Source organism: Equus quagga, chromosome 11 (genome assembly GCF_021613505.1).
Source record: "Equus quagga isolate Etosha38 chromosome 11, UCLA_HA_Equagga_1.0, whole genome shotgun sequence".
Taxonomy (NCBI): domain Eukaryota; kingdom Metazoa; phylum Chordata; class Mammalia; order Perissodactyla; family Equidae; genus Equus; species Equus quagga.
In genome coordinates this window covers 104,372,546-104,399,698 of record NC_060277.1, presented here as the reverse complement: position 1 = coordinate 104,399,698, position 27,153 = coordinate 104,372,546, and the positions used below count along the sequence as shown (strand labels likewise).

At 44.7% G+C, this 27,153-nt stretch overlaps 1 protein-coding gene across 1 annotated transcript in view; it reads left to right on the top strand.

The window, feature by feature from the left end:
- FAM20A (FAM20A golgi associated secretory pathway pseudokinase) overlaps positions 1 to 27,153 on the top strand; it is a 58,478-nt gene that overhangs the window by 14,556 nt on the left and 16,769 nt on the right. The window contains exons 2-3 of the mRNA XM_046676249.1: positions 25,509 to 25,693; positions 26,371 to 26,421. Of these exons, the coding sequence (XP_046532205.1) occupies positions 25,509 to 25,693; positions 26,371 to 26,421 (236 nt within the window). The remainder of the gene's footprint in view (positions 1 to 25,508; positions 25,694 to 26,370; positions 26,422 to 27,153) is intronic.

Here is a 27,153-nt window from a genome sequence, read left to right as displayed (position 1 = left end):
TGCAGCTAGGTGGGGCCTATGGCCAGTGCTAGCCCAGTATGTGAGTTCAAGTGACTTACGTTACTTCCTGGCCAAAGTATGTAAGAGCATGTACTCACCCCTCCAGCTCCTCTCTTTTGTAGCCCTGACCACCACGGAGACCACGCACTGGGATCTTGGTGTGTCCATCAAACCGGGTCCCTGAGTCACTCTGTGGAGCAGAATCCCTACTGACCTTCATTGCACAAGTAGCATGAATGAGAAGGAAGCCTTTGTTGTGTTAAGCCACTGAGATTTCAGCATTAAATCATTACTCCAGCAGAACCTGATTTTACTCCACAAACTCGTGTGAAAGAAATGTAACACTGATTTCTTTTTCTAAAATCAAATTAAACGGGACTCTCAGTCCATTTTCCTGTTAGGTTGTTTGGCAATTCAGTCTCAGTTATCATGTGAGCTCCTTTCCCCAAATCCCTCTAGTGTTGGAGGAGTGTCCTTAGGGTTTTAAGGAGCAGAACATCTGAAGAAGACCCTCTAGTCTGTGTTCCATCACCTGGTCTCGTGCAGGTGGATGGCACTGTTGCTTCTGAGCCAAGCTCGAGAACAGGATTATTTGCTGAGGCTGGGTTTTGGTGCCTGAAATGCGCCTTCCTAAGCACACCGCACAGTCATTTCCCACCACCTTGGGTCACCTCCAGGAAACAGGCCAGACACACGACCCCAAGCCACCTTTCTTTTCCTAATCTTGGAGAATCTACGTGCTTCTCCAAAAGTTTGTGCTTCTGTACACACTTCCTGCTCTCTGTCAAACCCTCCTATCTAGCATATTTCTTCACTGAGTTTAGGCTTTCCAAAAATAAAAACTCTTTAAAAAGCCAGAAAAGGAGTGGGGGAGCCTGTCTAAAGTTCTGATTGCTCCCGGATGGTAAACACTCTCTAAGACAAGGAAACACAAAAGCCCAGCTACCTTCTTAGGACAGGGGTGGGTGAAATTCCACCAGAACAAAAAACACATTAATATCTCAATAAATTACCCTACCACATGGGTGACTGGTCATGCCGAGGAGGAAAATAGGCCAAGATCTGTAACCATTCTCTCAGTTTGTAAATCAGATGGAAAAATAACACCATGCAAATTAGCACTAGCTCACAAGGACTTGAAAGAATTCAGCCTGTGGGTAAGCCACAAGAAACTCGCCTAAGGACCAAGAAAATACGTGCTCCAGCCTAACCCTTTACTGTAACCCCCTACGTTCAGATGCTTCTATCCTTCAAATGTCCATGCCTGTGTGATAGGCAGTAAGGCAAAGTTCAAACACTTTTAAAAGTAAATAGTCTGGTAAACTCTTGATTATTAGAGGACCCAGGGTGTGGATTTTTAAGGCTCCTCCTTTTTCTTGACCATTCTGAGTACTGCCTTTAGACCACATTTCTGTTTTCTGCACTCAGGAAAATGGTAGAGGAGAGAGAGGACACATAGCCATCCAGTGTCAGTGTCATCTGCCAACAGTGTGGGGGGTCTGTGTGTGTGCAACATGTGTTTGTTTATCTCAGGACTGCACAGCTGGAAGATGAACAAAATTTTTGACATTTAGATGGATCAATATTGCATCATTTTGCAAGTAACACGTGTGTTAGTATTTTATCACCATGCTTGTTTGGTTGGTCTAAGTCTGACAGCTAAATGACTGCTGACTCACACTTGTTTTTTTAAACAATTAAATAACATTTTTAATTTTTGCTGTGCACAAGATCTAGAAGGAGTGTGGGAGGCCCTGAGGAAGTCTTTTATGCTGTCCATGGAAAATATTAAATTGCACAGAGTCCAGAATCCATCATAGCGATTTTCAGGTCATCATCAGAGGATTAAATGCTTTATTTGCCCGTATGCTATGGCTCCAGCCCAGGGTTTCTCGTTCTCAGCACTACTGACAATTTGGGCCAGATAATTTTCTACTGTGCTAGGCTCTCCTGTGCATTGTAGGATCTTTAGCAGCATCCCTTCGCACTCCTGTCACCAACTGTGACTCAGAAATTTCTCTAAATATTGCCATTCCTGAGGGGAGAAATTGTCTCTAGTTGAGAACCTCTGGTCTATGGAAAAAAAATTGTCCGTGGCTGTGGGACCCCTGCTGTACGAATCATCACATCATGATGGGGTTGAAGGGCTCCCCAGGCCAGTGTTACTATTTAACGTTTCCCAAAATCTGTTGTTTGTGACACTGAATCCAGTGATGTCGACACGTGCTCTCTGAACAGGAGGCCTGACTGCAGGACTTGTCAGAGCCTTTAGCGTAACTGTGATTCTCCCAGAGGGGCTACAGTTTGCAGCTCTTTCCACATTTATTTCCATGGAACCAGTGATGTTAGCATTTTGGTGCTTAGCTGTATGCCCAGGACTGGAATCTGGGAAACTTGGCCCAACCACAAGGTATCTGCTAGTTCCCTGACTTGACTCTGGGGATCCCTGAAACAAGAGATGGTTCTTGCATTCTTCCCCATGGTGACCCACTCACATCTTGGATAATGGGTCTTAAAGTTGTTGTGAAGGGAGAGACGCAGGTTTCTCACTGAGGTCATAGTCCTAGCTCCTGGAATGTTCCTCCTAGCTTGCCATAGGCATCTAGCTCATTCTGTTAGACCATCCAAAATTAAGATCTGAGGGGGCCGGCCCTGTGGCGCAGCAGTTAAGTGCACACGTTCCGCTTCGGCTGCCCGGGGTTCACCGGTTCGGTTCCTGGATGCAGACATGGCACCACTTGGCAAGCCATGCTGTGGTAGGCATCCCACATATAAAGTAGAGGAAGATGGGCATGGATGTTAGCTTAGGGCCACTCTTCCTCAGCAAAAAGAGGAGGATTGGCAGCAGATGTTAGCTCAGGGCTAACCTTCCTCAAAAAGAAAAAAAGACCTGAGACAAATGGGTAAGTCTAGCTACTTTAATAAAACCATTAAAAAAAATCACATTTTGGGTCATGAGGACCTAGGGTTCCTATTTTATCTCAGATTTGTGTCAGTTAAACAAGTCCTTTTGTCCTCAAGTCCCCAACTACCCTTAGCTAACGTCTTCTGTGATACCCTCCACCAGGTGTCTGAAAGATGTCTAGGTGATGAGCCCCCCACCTGGACTGAGCCTCCCGGCTGCGTTTCTGGGCCTATAGATCCTCTCCCCAGGGTGGAGGCTGGGGGCTCAGAGGGGAGCCTCGGCTCCAACCCTCAGTGTGAGGAGCCGGAGGGGAGTAAATGGACCATCATGTGAAGGCGCAGAGAGAGGTGAGGAAGAGCTGGACCTCAGAAGCCAGTTGGCCAGATTCCAATCACTGCTCTGCAGCTGCCGCTCACTAGCCAGGGGACTCTGAGCCAGCCCATGACGGTTTCCTAACTCGCGTCAGTCTCCTCCTCTGTAAAACAAGACTAAGGTGGACCTGCTTCCCTGGGTTGTTGTAAAGAATAATGAGCCAATATGTGTGAAGTGCTTCACGAGAGGTGCTGGCCTGGAGCAAGAGCATGAAGAGAGCGTGGAGGGGAAAGCAAAGAGCCCTGAAGACAGGTGTGAGGAGGGGCTCTAGAGAGCCAGGGAGGAAGGGCGTGGCAGCATCCATTTGGATCCCGCTGAGCACCGTGTTGTGGCCTGTTCCTGGGCTTTCATGTTTTTATGGGAGCTGGTTGCATTGCCCAGCCCGATCCATGGGAAGGGTTCAGTATGCAGCCAAGTTGCAGAATTTGGGATGAGAGGAAGAAGCAATAATCTCTCTCCAAACTCTTAGCAACCGCTTTCCCCGGTGACAGCTCCTAGGCATGGCAAAGGTGGTCCTTTAGGGGCGTCCCTTGGACTTGTTCTCAGGAACAGCGGTGCCTGCGAACTACTCCGTGACTAGTAATTTCCTTTGGCTCCATCAGCCTTACCTGCCAATGGCTGCTTGTATTAGTTTCCTAGAGCCGCTGTAACAAATTACCACAAACTGGGAGGCTGAAAATAACAGGAATTTATTCTCTTACATTTCTGGAGTCCCAAAGTCTCAAGTCAAGGTGTAGGCAAGACCGTGCACTCTCCTAAGGCTCCAGGGGAGAATTTATTTCTTGACACTTCTAGTTTTCGGTGACTCCAGGCCATTTCACTCCAGTCTCCGCCTCTCGGTCACATTGCCTCTTCCTCTGCTCTCTGTCTTCTCCCTGTGTGTCTATCTTATGAGGATCCTTGTGATTTTGTTGTTGTTCTTAGTGCCATTGAGTCAATTCCAACTGCTAACAACCCTGTGGACAGCAGAGCAGAACCCTGCTTGGTCTTTCTGCACCATCCTCTCACCTTCCAGTGCTCTATCAGACAATGCTTCCCTGCTATTCATAGGGTTTTTATGGCCAGTTTTTTCAGAAGTGGCTGGCCAGGTCCTTCTTTCTAGTGTGTCTAGTCTGGAAGCTCCGCTGAAACCTGTCCACCATGGGTGACCCTGCTGGTATTTCAAATAGCAGCGGCCTGCCTTTCAGCATCACAGCAACACGCAGCCGCCACAGTATGACAACCAACGGATGGGCGGTGTGGTTCCCTGACCTGAAACAAACCTGGGCCACAGCAGTGGGAGCACCCAGTCTTAACCACTAGACCACCAGGCCTGGCTATACTTGTGCTGATGTTCGGGTAATCTAGGATCAGCGCCCCATCTCTTGATCCATTTCTGCAAGTCCCTTTGGTCCTATAAGGAACTTTTGGGCATTCCCAGGTTCCAGATTAAGATATGGATGTCTTTGGAGGAGCCATTACTCAGCCCACCACAGGAGCCATCCCAGGAGATGCAGAATAGAGCTCTTGCTTTCAGCCTAGTAAGCAGAACTCAGGTAACTGGGAAATTAAGCAGTAATTGCAAATAATTCTTCATAGCCCTCATTTTCCTCCTGTGTGAGGCATACAGACCCCATATAAATAGGAGTTCCAGAAATCATAGTAATAATAACTCACTAAACAACTATTAATTCATTTAATCCTCACTAAAATCCCTGAGGTGGATCCATTTATTCTCCCTACTTTTCATGTGGAGTGAGGCACAGAAAGGTCAGATAACTTGCCCTAGGTCACACAGTTGTGAGTGGTAGAGCCAGGATTCAGGATGGGGGCCCTGCCTCTCTCACCCTCCCCCCTCTCTGGATTTGCAAACTCATCATTAATAGTCACTCTGATTGATAGATATAGCAGCATTGCCGCCTGTCACTCACCCCTAAAAGTCAGGCTTTGATCCGTGAGCTAATGGAAACAGATATTCCTTCAGGGGTGAAGGACAGACTGCAGAGGCTGAAGGCACTTCTGTCTTGGGCAGTGAAATGAGGAAATAAGGGGCCGTTGGGAACTCACTTTGGGGTCTGACTGATCACCGGAGCTCCAGCTGACTAATATTGCCTCACAGCTTCCGTGGACTTCCGTTGGCTTCAAGGGCACGGAGATGAACGGATGAGGAGGCAGAGGGACAGAAAGGGATGAGATAGAAGAGATGCTCTTTGAACCCGTGGAATGGGGTGGTGGGGAGACATCAGGCAGCATTCTGTGGCCTGTTTATGGTGAACCACAGGATGCTGACGCTGAGTCACCCCGTCTGCTGAAGGTGCCTTCAGGGGAGAGTTGATCGTTGTGTGTAATTCTGTAGTGAGCACATGCAGCCAGTGGGAACTCAGTGCCTCAGTCTCGGAAATAAAGTCCATTCGGATGGTGAACAGAAAGACCATTCCAAAAGCCCGTGCCCTTCTTGGCCTCAGTCATTTCTGCTCAGTGCTGTTGTTCTGACGTTCTCATACTCACGTACTGGCTCAGAGAATCAAGAAGGTCCATTAGATAAACCCCTGAATTCCCTACAATAATGCGCTTGAAAGTGACACACGAAGCGCCAAGCAAATATTTCTGGGTTGTGAATTGCACAGTTGCCTGTCAGAGGCAGATTTACCGTGAAGCCAATAAAGCTTCAGCCCGGGATCCCTGACGTCCTCGCTGGATGCTAGGAGCTGTAGAGTGAGGACGGAAGCTAGCTAGGCAGGGGGCCAGGGCGCAATCAAGACATAGTCCTACATAAGTATGAAATCTCAGAAGAAAGGGATTAAATCTTCAAGGCACTGGTAATTTGTTGATGTCTTGTCTCACTCTAAATAAATAGTCGCTCTCAAGCCTAATTTTGTATTCATAATTTTGTACTCCTTTTCTTAAAAATGATCCCCCAAATTGTATAAGCGTCAGGTCCCGCTAAACCTGGATCCTTTGTGGTCACAGGAAAAATAGAACAATACAAAGGAGACGATTTTTCCAAACTCATCACCACCATGATAAAAGCAACTCTGAGAAAATGTTCCCTCTAAGGCCGATGTCAGGGCTAAGAACATTGAAACAGACGTATGAATCAAATAGATGCACAGATTTCCATCGAAAGCCAAGTCCCGTAGAGGCTCACTGGAATGTTTCTGGAAATTCAAAAAATGAGTAAGACCAACCTTATGAGTTCTGTTCTAACAGAGATAGAATTCTAGGACAATTGCCATGTTCAAGAGATTTTTTTTTGGAGTCTAATGGAGTTTTTGCAGCAGGAAACTTGTTCAGGCATCTAAGAATCAGTTACTTCTTGAGCATTTCCTGTGTACAGAGCACTTTGCCAAATACTGAGGAGGATGCAAAAGAAATCTAGGGCAGGTCCTTGCCACCAAGAAACTTAGTCGGGGCCGGCCCAGTGGCCCAGTGGTTATGTTGGCATGTTCCACTTTGGCAGCCCAGGCTTTGCCAGTTCGTATCCCAGGTATGAACGTATACACTGCTTGTCAAAGCCATGCTGTGACAGGCATCCCACGTATAAAGTAGAGGAAGATGGGCATGGATGTTAGGTCAGGGCCAGTCTTCCTCAGCAAAAAGAGGAGGATTGGCTGCAGATGTTAGCTTGGGGCTAATCTTCCTCAAAAAAAAAAAAAGAAAGAAACTTAGGGGTTAGTTGGGAAGAAATCACATGACTCTGAAGTCTTTCACTGTTGCTCCATCTCTCTTCTGATGCTATGGCATAATGACCATTGAACTGAGTTCCCAACAGAGAGAATTTTGCCTGAGTGCCTGAAGGCCCCATTCCCACTTTCTCCCACTGTTCAGGATCTTGAGTGCAGATGGCAAGGGTTCCATGAACCTCCACAGATCCTCAAACCTAACCCAGGGGATGGAGCAGAAGGGGCCCCATTATGCCACTCCACCTGGTACAATACTTCCTAGAATTGCTCAGGAATGAACAGCTCCAGGAAATAAGCAGGGGTTCAAGCAATTAGAAAATAATTAATGGATTATCACCAAATTCCTCCCCAGGAGACCTCAGTGTGAGCTTTTAAAGCAGAGAGAATGTCATGTCTCATAAGAGCTTTTCTCATACCAATGAATTGAGCAAAGTGTAAATTCTACAGCATGCAATTTAAATAGCTATGCTTGAGAGGGCTTGGCATCATTGCTTTTGGATGGGAACTTGTGTCCAGATGCCAAAAGGGGACTAGTTATTTCTCCAGAAAGGACAGAAGTTATTTCCCAGGATCAGTTCAGTCTATCCTGACTCAGGAGAACTGGGAAATTTAAGAGATGACACAATTAGAAAGAGGGAAGGATGACAGGCAAGATTTCTGGAAATTTCAACATTATAGCAAACATATGACATCCAAAAAGCAGGCAGATCAACTTCTCTTGAGTAAGCCTGTGATTCACATTAACTGTCTTTCCAGAAAAATACAGAGAGTAGTTCTTATAGAGTTGTGCATCCACTGTGTGTGAGATAAGCAGCACATTCGTTCGTTCAACAAATATTTATTGAGCATCTGTTACATACAAAATGCTAAGGATCCAGTATTAAGTAAAAACAGATGAAGACACTACCCTTGTATTGCTTGGGGTGGATAAACACATACAAATGTGGAATTATAAGTGTAACATGTATGAAGGCGAATACACAGTGCAATGGAATACAGAAATAGGGACATGGGACCTGTCCAGGGGCCAACGCAGACTTCCAAGGAAGTGAGGCTTGAGCTGGTGGACAGAGGAGCAGAATTTAAGTAGGCACAGAGGGATGAAAGAGTGCCCCACACAGAGGAAACAGCATGTTCCAAGCCCCTGCAGTGGGAGGGATCATTACTTTTGTGGCTGGAGTGGAGGAGCATGGGGTTAGCCCAATGCTGTCCAATAGAACTTTCCAGAGTGATGGAAATGGTCAATATTCTGTGCTGTCCAAAAGGGTAGCCACTAGTTGTGTGTGGCTACTAAGCAGTTGAAATGTGACTGAGGAAACGAATGTTTAATTTTATTTAATTTTAATTTGTTGAAATTTAAAAAGCCAATTAGTGGGCTGGCCCCGTGGCCGAGTGGTTAAGTTTGCTCACTCCGCTTCGGCAGCCCAGGATTTTGCTGGTTTGGATCCTGGGCATGGACATGGCACTGCTCATCAGGCCATGCTGAGGTGGTGTCCCACATGCCACAACTAGAAGGACCCACAACTAAAATATATAACTATGTACTGAGGGGATTTGGGAGAAAAAGCAGGAAAAAAAAAGATTGGCGAGAGTTGTTAGCTCAGGTGCCAATCTTTAAAAAAAAAGCCAATTAGTTTATTTAATAGCTAATTACTTTAAAATTAAATAGCCATGTAGCTGGTATCTATTGCATTGGCCAGTACAGGACTCATAAGTGATGTTACAGAAGCTTATTAACCAGCAATGCAGAGGCATTGAATGCTTCTGGGCAGGAGGTTGACCAGATTAGATTTGCATTTTGGAAAACAATCATTTTGGATTCACTTAGGAAAACTGATTAAAGGGAGTCAGAATGAAGCATCCAGTTAGGAGGCTAGTGAAAAGTCCAAGTGACTTTGGCTAGGGGGATGATGGCAGAGTTGAGAGGGGTGGAGAGAATCAAAAGCTATTTAAGAGGTAACATCTACATGATTTGGTGATAGAGTGGACATTGTGGGGAGGGAGAGAGAAATTTCTAGGATAACACCTGGGATTCTAGCTCACCCAACCAGACAGATAGTGGTATATATCAACACTGTTGGTTCCCTCCCCAGCTCTGCACTGTCCTCCAGCTTCTGTATGTTTAGCTGCTAACAGCTGAGACACTGACGTCACCCTTAGGAAATGCCAGAAGTACCTTGGAGTTAGGTAGAAAAATGACCCCCCAAAAGATTCTCATGTCAAATGTCTTTGAACGTTAGGTTATTTGGAAAAAGGGTCCTTGCAGATATGATCAAATTAAGGACTCTGAGATGAGGAGATGATCCTGGATTATCTGGGTGGGTCCTAAATGGGTCATGAGTGTCCTTAGATAGAAAAGGAGAAGACAGACGTGACAACAGAGGCAGAGATTGGAGTGACATGGCCACAAGTCAAGGAATGTCTGGAACCACCAAAAACTGGGAGAAACAAGGAATAGATTCTCCCCTAGAGCCTTTAGAGGGAGTAAAGTTCTGCCAATACCTTAATTTTGAACTTCTGGCCTCCGTAAGTATGTGAGAATAAATTTCTGGGGTTTTGGGACGGGGTTTGAGGAAGGCCAGCCCTGAGCTAACATCCGCCGCCAATCCTCCTCTTTATGCTGAGGAAGATTGGCCCTGAACTAACATTTGTGCCCATCTCCCTCTATTTTATATGTGGGATTCCTGCCAGAGCATGGCTTGATGACCGGTGTATGTCCACACCTGGGATCCAAACTGGCGAACCCCGGGCCACTGAAGCAGAGTGTTCAAACTTCACCGCTGTGCCACCAGGCCAGCCCCTAAATTTCTGTTGTTTTAAACCACCAAGTTTGTAATGATTTGTTATGGTGGCCTCAATAATGTAATACACGCCCTGCCATACACACAGTCTCTTTCCCCGGGAAAAATCATAGCCAACAACTGACCAGAGTAAGAGGACAGAAGCTCAGCCCCTTTGCCTCACTGCAGGATGAATTTTTGGTGTAACAAGGTCCAGAGCTCCCCAAAGGATCAGCCTGAGTCTGGGCCTTCACCCGGAATCGCATCTTCGTCTGGCTTCCTCCTCTCCACGTCCTGTTTGCCACACTTTCTCATGGTTTCTCCAGGGAGCACTTTCGTGATCAATTGCCTGCTCCTAAGCCTGAAGCCCAGAGTCGGCTTCAGGGACAACCTGCCCTAAGACAGGTGGCCTTCAGTGTGCAGAAACCACCGCTGAGGCCCAGCTTCGGAGGGAAGAGCGTGAGTTTGGTTTGAAACATGTTGAATGTAGATGCTTTTAAAAGGGGGCATGGCAAACTATGGCCTGCAGACCGAATCTGGCCCACGACCACCTGTTTTTGTGAATAAAGTTGTTTTGGAACACACCTTCGCCCATTCATTTACGTGTTTTCTAAGGCTCCTTTGATGCTACAGTGGCAGAGTTGAGTAGTTGAGGCAGAGACCGTATGGCTCATGAAGATGAAAATATTTGCTATGTCACCCTTTATAGAAATAAGCAGCTGGATATATGGCTCTGCGGCTCAAAGGACTGGAGGTGTCCATTTGTGAGCCCTCTACGTACAAGTGGTAATTGCAGCTGTGGGTGTGGATGCATCACGTCAGAAGTGAGGCTAGAGGGAGAAGGGGTGCGAGCCAGGACGGAGCTTTAGGAATTCTAGCATTTCGTGGTGAATCGAGTGAGGAATGCTGAAAAGGAGACAGAGACCAAGTGTGCAGAGATGTAGGAGTGAAACCAAGAGAGTCCCTTAAAGTTCGAAAGACTAGAAAACCAAGTTCCATGCTGCCCATTCATTTTTATGAGGACACTGAAAGCTTTTCTTTTCTTCTGGAGAATCTGCATTTAAAACTATCGGGGCCAGCTCCGTGGCCGAGTGGTTAAGTTCTCGCGCTCCGCTGTGGCGGCCCAGGGTTCGGATCCTGGGCACGGACATGGCACCGCTCGTCAGGCTACGTTGAGGCGGCGTCCCCACATCCCACAACTAGAAGGACCTGCAACTAAGATATACAACTGTGTACAGGGGGGATTTGGGGAGATAAAGCAGAAAAAAAAGATTGGCATCAGTTGTTAGCCCAGGTGCCAATTCTTAAAAAATAAAAAAGATTGGCAACAGTTGTTAGCCCAGGTGCCAATCTTTAAAAAAATAAAAAATAAATAAATAAAACTATCTACCAAAAGAATATGTTTGCTCCAGGACTTTCAAAATGATTTTGTGTTAAATTATTTGGTAGTTTGGTATAATGTAACTAAAAATGTCAAGAGAGATTCCTTATGCCTACGCCAACCCTTGGTTCTAAATGACCCAGTGATGTTCAAACACAGAGAGAGATGTCCAGTCGTCACTAACTCTTTTGCTGTTGACCCTCACTAACCCTCCTGTATTGTCACCTCACTCCCATGGAGTTCCCTTACTTAGAAAGATTTTTTGTAGACAACTTGGAGTGAAATAATCTGAGAAAGACCAGGTTTGTCTTGAATTATAAACCATCAAAGCCCTGAAATATTCTGTAGCCCACTAATACCAAAAGTATACCCAAACCATACCGTATGTTGGCACCAGTTGAGAGGTTCCGACTTCTTTCAGTAATCAGTGTAAGTACCATCTGTGTGCCAGGGTCTGTATTATGTTTTGGAAGGGGTGCAAAGATGAACAACTCCTTGTTCCTATCCTTGATCTGTTAGAAAGGATGCGAAATGTGCCCAGATCACTATGACTCAGAAATGGCAAGAGCAATAGAAGAAATGGGAGTTGTATGAACATTTGCAGGCGCGAGAGAGAAAAATTATATCCAAGAGTGTAGGATTGGAAAAGCTTCAAAGAGGAAGTTCCCTGGGAGTTTGGCCCTGAAGGCTGGAAGGATCTCTGGAGATGAAAATGTGGAAGAAGGCAGTCCAAGTGAACGAACAGCCTGAGGCGGGGAGGACCGTCTGGGAGCGTTAAACATAGAGCTTAGGTAGGAGGGTAGTGCGGGGAAAAAGACTAAAAGTAGTGAAAGAGGCTGAACAGGGGAACGCTGGAGTGGGAGTTTGGACTAGATGTCATGGGCGGTGAGGACCTGGTGGAGGATCTTGCAGCAGGGAGGCTGTGCCTTTTGGAGCTGTGCTTTGCAATTCGTTTGGCAGTGATGGGAGCCTGGAGTGCAGCAGGGGAAAGACTGCGTTATGACTATCAGTCAAGAGGATATTCCAGGCTCCAGATGAGAGGTGTGCAGGTTGAGTTGGCACAGGCAGCAGGAAGAAAAGGAAAATTTAAGAGGTTGTGGAGGTGAAACTACAGGATTAAGAAATGATCTGGAGGGGAGAGGAGTCAAAGATGTCTGCGCTTTGCAGCTGAGTAACCTAAAGAAAGATCAGCTTGCCCTTAGTTTTGGAGGACGACAAATGGAGCCCTCGACTTCCCCTTCTGCTACTGCCCACTTCTGCACTGCAGCAGCCAACAGAGAGTATTGTTGTGTGTGTATTTGCATGGTCTGGTGCCAGAATTACTCCAAAAGCACCCGACCCCAGCCTGCAAGGAACCTATAAATAGAATAGAGGCATCTACAGTCACCATAGGTTGGTCCTATTCCTTCCAGTTCCTCTGGACAAGGACATTTAGGCACTGAGGAGGTTTTTCAGACCTGAAGCCATGTGGTCAGTGACTAGGAGCGTGGGGACCCGCCCAAGGCTCTGAGAACCTTCCAAATCCTCCCGGAACCGTCTGAGTCACAGTTGTCTCCCATCCTTGTCGGGCACACTTGCAGCACCTGGCAAGTTAATACCACACCCCCGTGGCTCTGCCTTTAGGTCCAGAAGGGACCAGGGCACGGGTTGGTACCCTCCACACGCTTTCAGCTCCCCTCCACACGCTTTCAGCTCCCCACAGCCCAGGAAGAGGATCCAGGCCCCCACTTAGCCCACGGGAGCAGCTGAGATGCCTGTGCTCCAGGCTTTACACCCCTCCCCACACCAGCAGATGCCCCCTCCTTTGTCCCAAGGCCAGATGTGCTTGAACATTCAAAGGATGGAAGACAGCAATTCTCTCCAGTGCCTCAACAGTCAGTGACTACTGCTTAAGTTGCGCATTGAGAGACCACAGACAAGCTACAGCAGGATTCCAGGGTCCCTTGGATGATCCTCCACCTCGCAGACATGCCAAGGCATGCAAACAGTGGTGTCTAACAACTGTATGACGTAGATGTCGTTCCTTTGCTGATGGGATGTTCCAAGGGATTTTGCTCCGGCTTGCAAAGCTGGTTGTTTCTAGTTACCCACTACAACTGTGTTTTTGAGAATTTGTCATCCACTTGGTCTCTAGTCTTTATAAACAGTAATAATAATAATAATCAAAAATAGCGGCCAGCCCGGTGGCGCAACGGTTAAGTTTGTACATTCCGCTTCTCGGAGGCCTGGGGTTCCCTGGTTCGGATCCCGGGTGCAGACATGGCACCGCTTGGCACACCATGCTGTAGTAGGCATCCCACATATAAAGTAGAGGAAGATGGGCACAGATGTTAGCTCAGGGCCAGGCTTCCTCAGCAAAAAGAGGACTGGCAGTAGTTAGCTCAGGGCTAATCTTCCTCAAAAAAAAAAAAATAACAACGATTCTTAGATGCCTGCTCTCTGGTTGGATATTACCACACTTAATTCTTATGACATGCAATGAGGTAGGTATCCCCATTTTCCACGATAGGTAAACTGAGGCTCAGAGGGCTTAAACTACTTTTTTTTAAGGCCACGACCTGTCCTCAGTCTTCTCATTTGCAAATTGGGATAAGAATATGTGTCTCATGGGATGGTTGTAGGCTCACATGAAATGCTATGTGTAGCAAGGGCACCTAGCCTGATTCTTAAGGTCATTCTGCTGGTGAGAGGCAGAACCAGGTCTTTATGACACAAATTCTGTGTCCTTCTCTACTCTTACACTCCTGATTAAGTCTTGCTCAACTCACTGTGCTTATTAATGTGTTTTGCTCGCCTCATTCCAGCAGGGGTAGAACTTTGTCATTGTCTTCAATGTCTCCCAAAACAGGCCTCATGTTTCGCTTTTGTGCTGTTTCTTCTTTTTTTTTTTTTAAGATTTTATTTTTCCTTTTTCTCCCCAAAGCCCCCTGGTACATAGTTGTATATTTAGTTGTGGATCCTTCTAATTGTGGCATGTGGGATGCCACCTCAGCATGGCTTGATGAGCAGTGTCAGGTCCATGCCCAGGATCCGAACCAGCGAAACCATGGGCCACCGAAGCAGAGTGTGTGAACTCTTAACTACTCGGCCACGTGGCTGGCCCAATTTTTTTTTTTTTTTTTTTGAGGAAAATCAGCCCTGAGCTAACATCTGTTGCCAATCCTCCTCTTTTTGCTGAAGAAGACTGGCCCTGAGCTAACATCCGTGCCTATCTTCCTCTACTTTATATGTGGGATGCCTACCACAGCATGGCTCTTGCCAAGCGGTGCCATGTCCACACCCGGGATCTGAACCAGTGAACCCCGGGCCGCTGAGAAGCGGAACGTGCGAACTTAGCCGCTGCACCACCTGGCTGGGCCCTATGCTGTTTATTCTTTATTTGGGAGAGTTGAAGAAATGTTCATGCTGGGAGTGGAGGCTTTTGAGATGGTCCTTGAAGGAGTTCTGTAGGTGAAGACTCTATGACAATGGCTTGAAGTTTGAAAGTATGCCAGGGAAAAGATTTTGGGTGATTTAGAAATTAAAAATAAGTCTAATTTCATGGGAAATAAAACAAGGGTTTGATTAGGCACTGAATGATAATGAAGATTATTGAAAAGGCACCTCTCATGTTGACTCGCATATAAGATGAGATTAGGGAAGTGGTTTTGTTTATTTATGAAAAAAAGTCCCTAATAACTGTGGACATCAGGAACAAATTTCAGAGTCCTGCTTGGAACCCATGGGGCAGATGAGGTGGCCGGGCTCTGTCCCACCATGGTGTGTGGGGGCTATGTAAGGTGGGAGCTGACACCCTCTCTCAAAACCAGTGCAAGTGTGGGATGCATCAGGAGCAGGATTTGCTTCTTTCAAAGGGCGAGTGATGGAAACCCAATCCAGACCCGCTCGAGGAAGGGGTCTTGTTCCACTCAAATATCTGTGAAGTCCAAGCATGATGGCTGCATCCAGGTACTCAAACGATGCCACTGGGCAACCTCATGCCCACTTGCTCTATCTCTCATCTTTCAGTTCTGTCTTCCTCAGCGGTGGGAGCATTAGGCGGGCTTTCTGGCCACGAGCAGTAACTCATTACAGTCTCTTTATAGCTGAGAATCCCAGAAAAAGAGAACAGCTCTTCTCTGGGAGCCTCTGAAAAGTCTTTAGAAATCTTCAGATTGGTATGGCTTGGGCCATTTGCATGTACCTCAATTAACCACTGGGGGCAAGGGGATGGGGCATTCTGATCCAAAATTGTGGGTCACAGTCCATCCAAGCCTAAGGAGAGCTTGTCTGCCAGATCAGGAAGGGACAACTCAAATAGTAAGAAGATGCAAGGCCGAAAAAAAGTGATGGAGAGGGATGTCAGTTGGGAAGACAAATGGAGAAGTGAGGGAGAAATGTGCTAAAGCAACTTTTTGTGTTAGTTATTTAACTGGAAAATTACAGAAATACATAAAGTAGAAAGTGAAAGTTGTTGGTCAACCTCAAGGCCGGCCATCATTGACAGTTTGGTATATGTTCTTTTCACACACAGCAAATATAAGTGTTTGTGGGTGCATGTCTATATATGTATATGTGTATATGATATTTTTAACCAAAAAAAATACGAGATTCACTCTACATACCACTCTGAAATTAGATAGTCTTCTATGTGACTAGATATAGGGCCATCTCTTAAATACCTCTATCAGAGATATTTGTGTTTTCCCCATTTTTATAGTTATGAACAACACTACAGTATAGTGAACCTCTTTGAACATATTTTCTGGCATAGTTGTGCAAATAATTCTATAGGATAAGTTGCAGAAATGAAATTGCTGCGTCAAAGAGTAAACTCAGTATAAATTTTGAAGTGGAAAATTGCCCTCTAGGGAGATGTGCTAATTACACCGTCACCCATAATGTAAGAAAGCATAAAATAAAGCTACTTGATAAGCCTGTTTAAAATTTTTTCAGGTTTCCATTTTAAAGGGGTTTTTCTAATTGTAAAGTTCATGTAGATAACTACACAAGTTGGACTATACAGGAAAACTCTTTAAAAAAGCAATAAAGAGGAATTAGCACTACCAGCTGTCAGAGTATTTTATAAAGCTAAAAATGTTCAAACACTATCCCAGGGAGTATGACAGAACAGGCAACAGAATGGAGAGCTCAGATGCAGACCCAAATATAAATGGAAATTTATTGTACGATAAAGGTGACGTTTCAAATCAATGAGATTAAAAAATGGATTGTTTAATAAATGATTTTTAGAGAACTGGCTAGCCATCTGGGGAGGAAAAAAAGGTGCATTCATACCTAACACCTTGTACTAAGTAAATTCTAGACGTTCAGATATTTAAATGGAAAAAATAAAACCACAAAATACTAGAGGAAGCCATGATTTGATTTGATTTGGTTTGGTTTTGTATTCTTATAATTTCAAAGTGAGACTGGCCTTTCTAAGTATATACAGAAGTCAGAGCCATGAACAAGAGGATTGATCATTTCAGTCTTATAAAAATCAACATTTTTGCAGGAAAAAAAATCACCCATAGGTAAAGTCAAAAGATAAACGAAAAATTGAGGGAAAAATATTTGCAACTCATATCAGAGAAAAAGAGCTAATTTTCTAAACGTATGAAATCAATAGGAAAAAGACTAACAACCCCGTATAAACATGGGCAAAGGAAATACAAGTGACTCTTGGACATCTGAAAAGATGCTCAATTTCAGTCATAACAGGATAAAGACACAAATTTAAAGTACGTGGAAATACCATTTTTCACCTATTAGATTGACAAAGATCAAAAAGTGTGATAACACTGTTGGCAAAGCTTCATGAAGAGTCTCATTCAATGTCAAGGATGGGAGGGCAGTTGGCAGGATCTGTAACAATCAGGAATGTTCCTACCCTTTGAGTCATCAACAACACTTCTAGGAATTTATATTATACAGATATACTCCCACACAGGGGAAACATCATGTGTACAGGTTAAACATCACAACATTGCTTGTCGTAACAAAAGATTTCAAACAACCTAGACTTTTAGAGGTTGTTAGATTAATTCTGTGATTTTCATATACTGGAATGCCATGCAGGCTTAAATGAAATAAGGCGCATTCTGTGTGCTGCGTTGGAACAATTGCCAAAACCCATTGGCAAGAGTATAAAGCAAATTTCAGGACAGTGTGGATTTTATATTACCACACCTATAAAAATAACAGTGGAAAGAGACAATGAGAAAAAAATGGCGACATCAGTTGCCTCTATAGAGGGGAAGAAGATTTTTGAAATTTAAAATTTGGAATCATGCGAATATTTCCTATTCAAAAATAAATAAAATTAAACATGGTAATATGCTTTGGTTTTTTTCTAAAAGTGGTGCTGATCCTTTCAGGAAACAATTTCCAAGGACAGCTCCAGTATTGCAGGGGTAAAGAGCAAAGTGGTTTTTTACTCCTCCCCTCAAGGTCACGAGATTTGTAACCAAGGTCTTATTTTTATTGATGTAAGCAACACTCATCAATACTTTCTGCTTTGTTTTTGTAGTATCTACTTTTTCTCTTCCTTTAAAAGTAAGGCTAGCTTAAAAACCAGGATTATCTGCCTGATATTGTACATAGTTCTCTCTCTTTTTCTGTGTGTGTATATTTATTTATTTTTATAAAATATAATGATATTTACTGTTGCCATATTGAGCTGCTTTCCTAGGAGTCCGCTTTCTATTTTGGCTTAAGTATAACAAACAAGGAAAAAAAGCAGATAAATTCTCTGTTTTCACCATTTTTATATTTGCAAGCACACAACCATAATCAGAGCACAGGCCAGTAGTGTGCTGCAAAACTAGCTCTCCTTTTGGGCGAAAAAAAGCCCTGATTTGTAACACTTGCCAATTTCCATGTTGTAAATTCCCCCACCATGGCCAAGTTCAAGCTGCTTGTCCAAGCCATCTCCAGCACGCACACACACCCACCCCCCCGCCCCCCGGCCCCTCCGCTGGTTGTCCCCAAGGAACAAAGGGCTCACACGCAAAGTTGCTGACAAGAAATAAATTATTCTTGACAAATCTACATTAACCATGAAAAAAAAAAACCAAAAAACCCACAGGAAGGATACCATGACACCCTTTCTTCCCTCTCCTCACCTTCTCCCCAAGTTGTGACGCTGGCTCTGGCAAGGGCAGAATAGCCAACCAGAGAGCCGTGTGTCCCCCCCACCCCGAACAGTAAACGTGAACGTTTTAAAGAGCGGCTTGTCCTCGTCTGGAAGTTACACTCAGTTGCCACATTTGTCTTTTGATTTAAATGCTGTATCCCCAGCCGTTGTTGTAGCTGGAATCCATCAGCTATCAGCTCCCCTTAAGAAAACTCTACCTCCAACCCCCTCCCAGCGCTTCACCCAAAATCCAGCGCAGCCAGAATAATTCTCTTTCTCCTAACTTATTTTCTGTGCTGCTCTGGTGCAGGGTGACTAACTTAGTTCAGGACTTTGCAGTCTTTCCACCAGACTCCCAAGAGAGTTCATAGCTTTAGCCTCAAAGTAGCCCTGGGAGCTAGAGCCTGGCCCAACTATTTTTTTAAATAAAAATAACTGTTAATAAAATAAGGAAAAGCTAGCGGGAGGCCTATGGACCTGGTCAACAATTTGCCCTTTCTCTTGATTTTCATAAAATGCTAGATCTGAAGCAATTTAACATGTGTGACTTTAAATAATTATCCCAAGAGTTCAAATCTTCCCCGACTACGTGAGCTGGAAGGCTGCCGAGGGCTTGCTGTCTTGGGAGAAAAGTCCCAGCCATCTTTCTCTCTGCTCTTGGAAGCCAGAGTCCTCCCATAATAGTGTTCCCGTGCATGTCGCCTCTGTGCAGATGCTCCCCTGGAGCTACGTGTTGGGGTGAGTACCTTAATATTACCCTACTTTGACCCCCATCGTGGCTGCATTTGCCTTAATGCATAGGGCACAGAACACAAACTGGCTGCTACTTTGTTGTGGTGGTTGTTTTTCCAGCTTTATTGGGGTGTAATTGACAAATAAAAATTGTATCTATGTAAGGTATTTGATACATGCATACACTGAGCAATAATCACTACAGTCAAGCTAATTAATATATCCATCACCTCACATAGTTACCATTTGTGTGTGTGTGTCGGGGGGGGGGGGTGTCCTGAGAACACTTAAGATCTACTCTCTCAGTAGATCGTATATTTCAAGTATACAATACAGTGTCAGCTACAGTGACATTACTGTATATTAGATATTCAGAACATGTTCATCTTGCAAAACTGAAACTTTGTGCCATCTGACTGACATCTCCCCATTTGCCCTTCCCTCCAGCCTCTGGCAACCACCATTCTACTCTCTGCTTCTATGAGTTTCACTATTTTAGATTCCACGTATAAGTGAGATCACACACTATTTGTCTTTCTTTATCTGTCTTATTTCACTTAGCATAATGTCCTCCAAGTTCATTCAGCTTGTTGCAAATGGCAAGATTTCCTTTTTTAAAGCTGAATAATATTCCATTGTGTATATATACCGTATTTTCTTTATCCATTTATGCTTTGACAGACATTTAGGTTGTTTCCGTATCTTGGCTATTGTGAATAATGCTGCAATGAACATGGGAGTACAGATATCTCTTCAAGATCCTGGTTCATTTCCTTTGGAAATATACTCAGCCCACACAGGATATTTTTAAATTTAAGTCAACATGGTTCAAAAAGGAGATTACACATTCTGATCAAAATCTGGATTTCTAGCTTGTCTTGAAAACTCAGAATAAATGATTTCCCAGGAAAATGTGTTTCATGAGAACAAAGACTTTATCTATTTTGCACACAGCCCAGCTCCAGAATGTAGATCAGTGTCTAACAGTCAACAAATAGTTGGTGAATGAATGAATGAAAGAAGGAACAGTGACAGGACATGACTACTGTTAGCTGAAACTTCATAGCAGCTATCCATCCCACATTCGACGTGGAGTATGCTCTCCAGTTTGACACACTCCCCACCACTCCTTATTGCCTTCAGCCTGAATTCTTCATTCATTCATGCTTCCTGCCTGGTTTCTTTAGGGATTTAAATCCATAGCCCCTCCCACCATGATAGTTCTACTGCCTATTTATCTTCTGTTGAGTGACCCTGGAGAACTCAGAAATGTAAGTCCCATCCTAAAGCTGATTAAACTCTTTAATGAGAAAATAAAACTCTAAAACTTATATGACTAGTTTTCTAGATTTAAGAAAAACTGTTACTTAAGGTATATTTTTTAAATAAAAAAACATGCTTAAAATAAGAGCATTTAGCTCTTTAGGCTCTCTGTAAACAGAATCTGTATTCATTTGTTACTACTGTGTAACAAATTACCACAAACTTAGAGATTTAAAACAGCACCCAGTGTGTTCTGTAGGTCAGAAGTGTGGCTTGGTGTGACTCATTCTCTGTTAGGGTCTCACAAGACTGGAATCAGTGTGTCAGCCGGCCGGGCTACATTCTCCTCTGGAGCTGAGGGGTCCACTTTCAAGGTCACTTCTGTTATTGGTAGAATTCAGTTCCTTGTACTTATAGGACTGAGGTCCCCATTTCCTTGCTGGCTGTCAGGCAGGCGCCACTTTCAGCACTTTTGGCAGCAGCCTGATCCTGGCACATGGCACCCTCCATCTTCAAAGCCAGCGGTGGCTTTAAAGTGGCTTTCCTTCTAATGCGTTGAATCTCTCTGAATTTCCTTCTGCCACCAGCCAGGGGAAACTCTCTGCTTTTGAGGGTCATGTGATTGCATCAGGCTTGGCTAGTTAATCTTCCCATCTCAGGTCAACTGTGGCGTGCAACAAAATTATCGTGGGAGTGGTGGTTCATCATATTTGCAGGTTCTAGGAATGAGGGCATAGAATCCTGAAGGCCAGTTTTAGAATTCCTCTGAAAAAGCTCTCATATTTTCCCAGAGATATGTGATGTGGTTTCCCCAAAATTATTCATTCTTTGGCTGCATTAATAGAAATAAAACATCTAAAATGGTGGTAATGATCCCATTCTCCTCTGCATTGGGCAATCCATGTTAGCGTATTGCATTTCATTCTGGGTGTCAGAAATAAGAGGGAAATGGATAAGCGTAAGCAAGCTCACAAATGGATTCACACCCATGGCCTGTGAAGCGTGGTGGAGGGAATGCACAAACTGAACCTGAAGATGGGAACATGCTGAGGTCACCTAACAACCATCTTCAAATATTTAAAAGGCTATAATGTAAGAAAGGAATTTGTTCTGCATAACTCCAGGCTATAAAGCCAAGACTCCATGATGGAAGCTCTAGAAAAATTTTGGCTCAGTGTCGGAAAGTGCTTTCTAATAGAGCTGGTCTGACTGATTGAGCTACTCTGAGAATGGTGCATCCCTTTATTGGAGCTGGCCAAGGATAAAATAGGCAACTCCTTGATAGGAATGTTATGAGGGGATTGGGAGGTTGGGTTAAATGTTCTTTCAGATTCCTTGCAGCCTGACCTCATTACCCAACAGTCTTGGCTTCCTTTACAATTGCTTCTTTGGTCCAAACCTTCTGTTTGTATATCCTCTCCCTGGTATGTGTATCCTTGCTCTCAATCATGATGTTGAGTGTTGCAGTTTGGAATTCGACTCCACCAAGTCTTTCTTTCCAGTTGGCTATTTTCAGAATCAAGGCTTGAGTAACATAAAATACAAAGTGACAGGCTGAAAGAGAGGAAGAAATGGTTGCCCCAGGAAGGCTCAGATTAAGCAAATGCATAGGTACAGAGCCAGTGGGGCTATTTCTCTAGGAATGATCATGGGGATAAGAAGCTGGAAGGAAGGGCTAAGACCAGAGGATCAATAGAAGGAGAAAGCATAGGCAGGATATAGGTTCCGTCAAATTAGGTCCCAGGACAGCACAGGGTCCTAGACACCAATGGGAACAGAACACAAGGAACAAGATTAATGAAACAGACACAAGGTTAGAAATTCAGCGGAAATTTAAGGACCTGGTCTTGGTAAAATGGCAAAACTTCAAGTATGTGAATGTATACAAGCATGTAGCCTTGACAGAGTCCTGGGTGGGAAGGTGACTGGCAGAAGACCAAATAGACAGTGAGTTCAAACATCCAGAAAGAAAGTCGTGGATGAGATCCAAAGGGGCACAGGGTAAACATTCAATATCAAGTGCAAGAACCTGATCCCCAAAGGCTCAGGGGACCCAGTCGTTGAGACATGGCTCCCAAAGACCCAAAGTCCATCTTCTGAAAGGCTGATTCATGGGGTCAGCGTGTGCCCAATAAGAAGTCTAATGAAATACTGAAACCAAGTAAATCCCTTTGTGTAGTGTTTCTCAGAGTGAATATAGAACTAAGAAGGTGGAGCTGAGATGATTTGGTAAGTGATGTGTGGTACCCCAGCCAGCGAGAGTAGAGGCAAGAAGTAACCGGTAACTAGGTTCCCAGATTACCGGGGTGAACTGTCCCTGGCAGCTCAAAGGCCTGATAGAACCAGCATTTGTCTCTGCCTCTTCTCAGGTTCTTGAACAGTTAGGGAAATTACCATCATAAATGTAGAAGATCATGACAGGCTCCTTCTTTGTTCTATGACTTGCTTTTCCAATTAGGGAATTACTTGTACAGGTAGAGAAAGTATAACGGGTGTTTCACTGACAATTCTGGGTTCCTTTGTCAACATCTCGCTGCTCTGTTTTCATCTTCCTTGGCTAAAGAAGTGCTGTGCCATGTAGTTCAAAAAAGTAACTAGAAAATCTTTGTTTTGAAGAGTAGCTTACTGTCTGAAAACCAGACTACCATTTTAGGGAGAAATATCCTCACCTGTTTCTGAAATAACAAAAATGAATAGTGTTCAAATCATATTTTGAATATTAAGTGTTCTCTACAGGTGAGCTAGGGTGGAGAAATAAAACCCATATTGTTAAGGACTGAATGTTTGTATCCCCCACCAAATTCACATGTTGAAGCCCTGACCCCCAATGTGACTGTACTGGGACATCGAGTCTTTAAGGAGGTAATTAAGGTTAAATGAGGTCATAGGGTGGTCCCTAACCCAATAGGACTGGTGTCCTTATAAGAAGAGGAAGAGACAGTAGGGATGTGTGCTCACAGAGAGAAGACCATGTGTGGAAACAGCAAGAAAGAAGGTGGCCATCTGCAAGCCAAGGAGAGAGCCCACAGGAGAAACCAAACCTGCCAACACTGTGTTCTCTGACTTCCAGCCCCTCGAACTGCGAGAAAACAAGTGTCTGTTGTTGAAGCCCCCAGTCTGTGGTATTTTGTTCAGGCAGCACCCACCAACAAAGACAGCGGTCAGAGTCCTTTATCCATTAGCACTGTAGACACAGTGCCTAAGACGTACAAAAGCTTTTGAAACGCTCCAAGACCTGAACAAAGAAAATGTATTGGTTCAAAAATGACAAGAAAACTCCACAATCAAAATGAATTAATATATAATTCAGTGTTTACAAAACAACGAGTCAATGTTGACTCGGTTATATTACTAAATACTTTATTCTTAACAGAATTCAAAATGATAAAAGAAAAGCTTTAAAAAATTATAGAAAAAATAAACATTGAATGTTGGGCGGGATTTTAATATGTTTGATATGATAGGAGGTGTAGGTCTCCAAGAGTAGGGGTACCCAGAGGCTACCCTGGAGAGGACCAAAAGCTGCTGCACGTTCATCCCTTCACATCAGTTTCCAAAACTGAGCCCCTCCCTCAAGACAACAGATTTTCACTCAGGACAGGAAACCCCCAAAAGGACAAGCCGTATTATTTTACTTTATTCACACAAGGGTGAGATGAGTGACAGCTGACCTGCTCAGACCCACCTTGCTTCCGAACTCCATGACCCAAGTTGACATTCAGCACTTACCAAACTCTTCCACTAGGGGCAGTGCAGAGTAAAACCTCCCTCTACTCCAAAGGGTCGGGACTCTTGGAGATGTAGTCTGAGATGACCAACCAAAATTTTTTTTGAAAATTAGGGTTTTATCTTAAAAGTGATTGTGTATTTCATTTTCTCCCCCGTAATATGTCTATACTTATTTTAATATAAAAGTAATTTTTAAAAGTATTTACCGATGCGAAAATTTGACATTCCAACAAGATTGGCCATGTTTGTTTTGTTATTCATCCCATCACAGACCTCAGAGGTATGGTATCACAATTTGAGAAATATGGATGTGTAGGAACACTCAAACTCCCCCCCCATAATTCCATCTACCCACTACAATCAGCTTTACCTAGCCATGAAATCATGCTGATTTTGCCTTGCCTTCCAATTGGAAGGCCTCCATCTTTTTACTCAGCCCTCCTTTTATTCAACCTTCCTCTCTAATCCCCTGATACACCCATCCCTGGCCTGCCTCTCCTAGTGCTCATGTTGTCCCCAATCCAGGAGCACCCTCCACATCTCCCCTTCAGTTCAAACACCACCCATTCAATAGGGTCCAGCTGAAGTCAACCTTCTTCCCCTGTGGTCTTCCTCTGACTTCCTCATGTAATCATCTTTCTCTCCTCCAAGATGTTAAAATATTTTAGTCTGAACCACTTGTCTAGCATGATACGAGCACTTTCTCATCATCAGTGCTGGTGAGGTTCACAGGACCAGGCAGGATGGATTGGCTTTCTTCCACAGAGGCTGGGTAAGCCATCTGGGCTGGGCCGCAGGGTGAAAAATTGAAGGGCTGACTGACTCCTGATAGACAGAATAATAATTTACAGTTTACAACTGCCTTCTATTTTGCTCTGGTTATTTCATAGATGTACAACTTGTCTCCCAAACTAGACTCTAAGCCTCCACATTGGCACTGGCTTTGTTTTTTACTTTTTTCTTTTTACCCTGGTGGAAAAGGCTCCTGAGCAGGACAAACAGTGTAAGTGGCTAATTAATTCTTCTTTTCCTCTATGATGTATTGAGGCGTCTAACTCACCTTCCAGCTCTGCTTAAGGATCCTCATGGCCCAGTCTTTTCATTCTTACTAATTACCTCCTCTCCCGTATCTTGACCCCTTAGGTCAGAAAATATTGGGAAATATAAGATACAGACTTTCCCGTGGGAAAGTGCATGAAGAGGCCCAGGATCACTCTGTGAGAACCCAGATTATATGACGTCCCTAATATTCTTCTTCATCATCTGCCCTTGTTCTTGACAGGCTGTGTCACGGTTGTAGTTAGGTGTTTGTGTATTTATGGTGGTATTGTGTAACTGTTTACCTATTCTGCTCGCCAGACTGTAAGCTCTCTGAGGGCAAGAAAGGACCATGTGGCTGTTTTGCCCTGCATGGTATCCTAAGCACAGCATAAAGCCTGGTACACGTAGGTGCTTAATACTCTTGTTGAATGAAGGAAAGAATGAATGGAGTGTCCAGATAAGGTGTTTTGGCAGGTCTTTGCATTCTTGTTCCTCCCATTAAAAAAAACTCTTCCGGCTCTTTCAGACGACAAAGGATGTACAAGGAGCAGCTGAACCTTACTTCCTTCGACCCCCCACTGCAGCTTCGACTCGAGGCCAGCTGGGTCCAGTTCCACCTGGGGATCAATCGCCACGGGCTATACTCCCGGTCCAGTCCTGTCGTCAGCAAACTCCTCCACGACATGAGTCGCTTTCCCACCATCAGTGCTGGTGAGGTTCACAGGACCAGGCAGGGTGGATTGACTTTCTCCCAGGGAGGCTAGGCAAACCATTGCTGGCTGGGCTGCAGGGTGAAATATTAAAGGTTTAACTCTGACTCCTGATAGAATAAGAAGAGAAATACAGACATTGACCTTTTTCCCTTTGATAGAGATCTTACAGCGATAATCTTATCACAACCCCACAAGGCAGGCATAAGGAGGGGCTCTGTCCACTGAAAGAAAGGTGATCACTACTATTTATCTAGTACTTCTTTTGAACCTGGCAACTCTCTTATACAAGGATGTTATGACATGGACATTATCATTGCCATTTTATAGATGGGAAAACAGACTCAGAGAGGTTAAGCAGCTTGGCCAAGGACCCAGAGATGGAGCGAGGACTTAATCTCAGGCCTGCTGTCTCCAGGTCTGTGCTGTCAAGCACTATAACAGTCTAAGTGACACAGCAAGTTATTAGCAGAGACAAACCTAGCATTGGTTTCCCAATCTGGTGCTGCTGGAGTGTCCATTGAAGGGCTAGAGAGCATGGGGCCTCGATGGAGAGCAGGGGGAAGACTGCAGCCAACGGAGGCTCTGGGAGATGTCATACTGAATGGTCAAGGCCCCCATGTTGTTGGCTCTCCCAGGAGCACGGCCGAACATTCTCACTGTCCTTCTCCTTTGCAGATTACAGCCAGGACGAGAAAGCCTTGCTTGGGGCGTGTGACTGCACGCAGAGTAAGTAAGGCCTCACCTCCATCCAGCCCTCCATCACCACAGATGTGTGAACCCCAGGACGTGGCAGCAACATGAAGGGCCCACTGTCCACTCCCTGAGGGCCCTGGTCGGGAGTTGAAGGAACAACTCTCTGTCTAATCTCTGAGAACTCAACATTTCTCCCCACCCGCCCACACACAAGAAAAGGCATTTATGAGGAGTTCTTGTGTAGGACCCTGCTGGGCAGTGTATGGTCCAGGGACCGGCATCATTGACATCATCAAGGAGCTTGTTAGAAATACAGAATCTCAGTCCCCATTCTGATTTTCTGAATCAGAATCTGGATTTTAGCAAAACCCTCAAGAGACTGGAGTACATTCTCGAATTTAAGAATCAATTGTATAGGACAGTGGTTCTCAACCCAGCAACAAATTAGAGTCAGCTGAAGAGCTTTAAAAAGTGCTGCGATCTGGCCTCCACCCCAGGGGGTTCTGATTCAGTTGTGTAGAGTGAGGCCCAGGCATCAACATTTTTAAAACGTTCCAGGTGATTCCAAGGTTGAGACCCACTAGGGTAAATGATTAACGGAATCAAAAAGATAGGCATGAGAGGGGCTAGCCCCGTGGCCGAGTGGTTAAGTTCGCGCGCTCCGCTGCAGGCGGCCCGGTGTTTCATTAGTTCGATTCCTGGGCGCGGACATGGCACTGCTCATCAGACCACGCTGAGGCAGCGTCCCACATGCCACAACTAGAA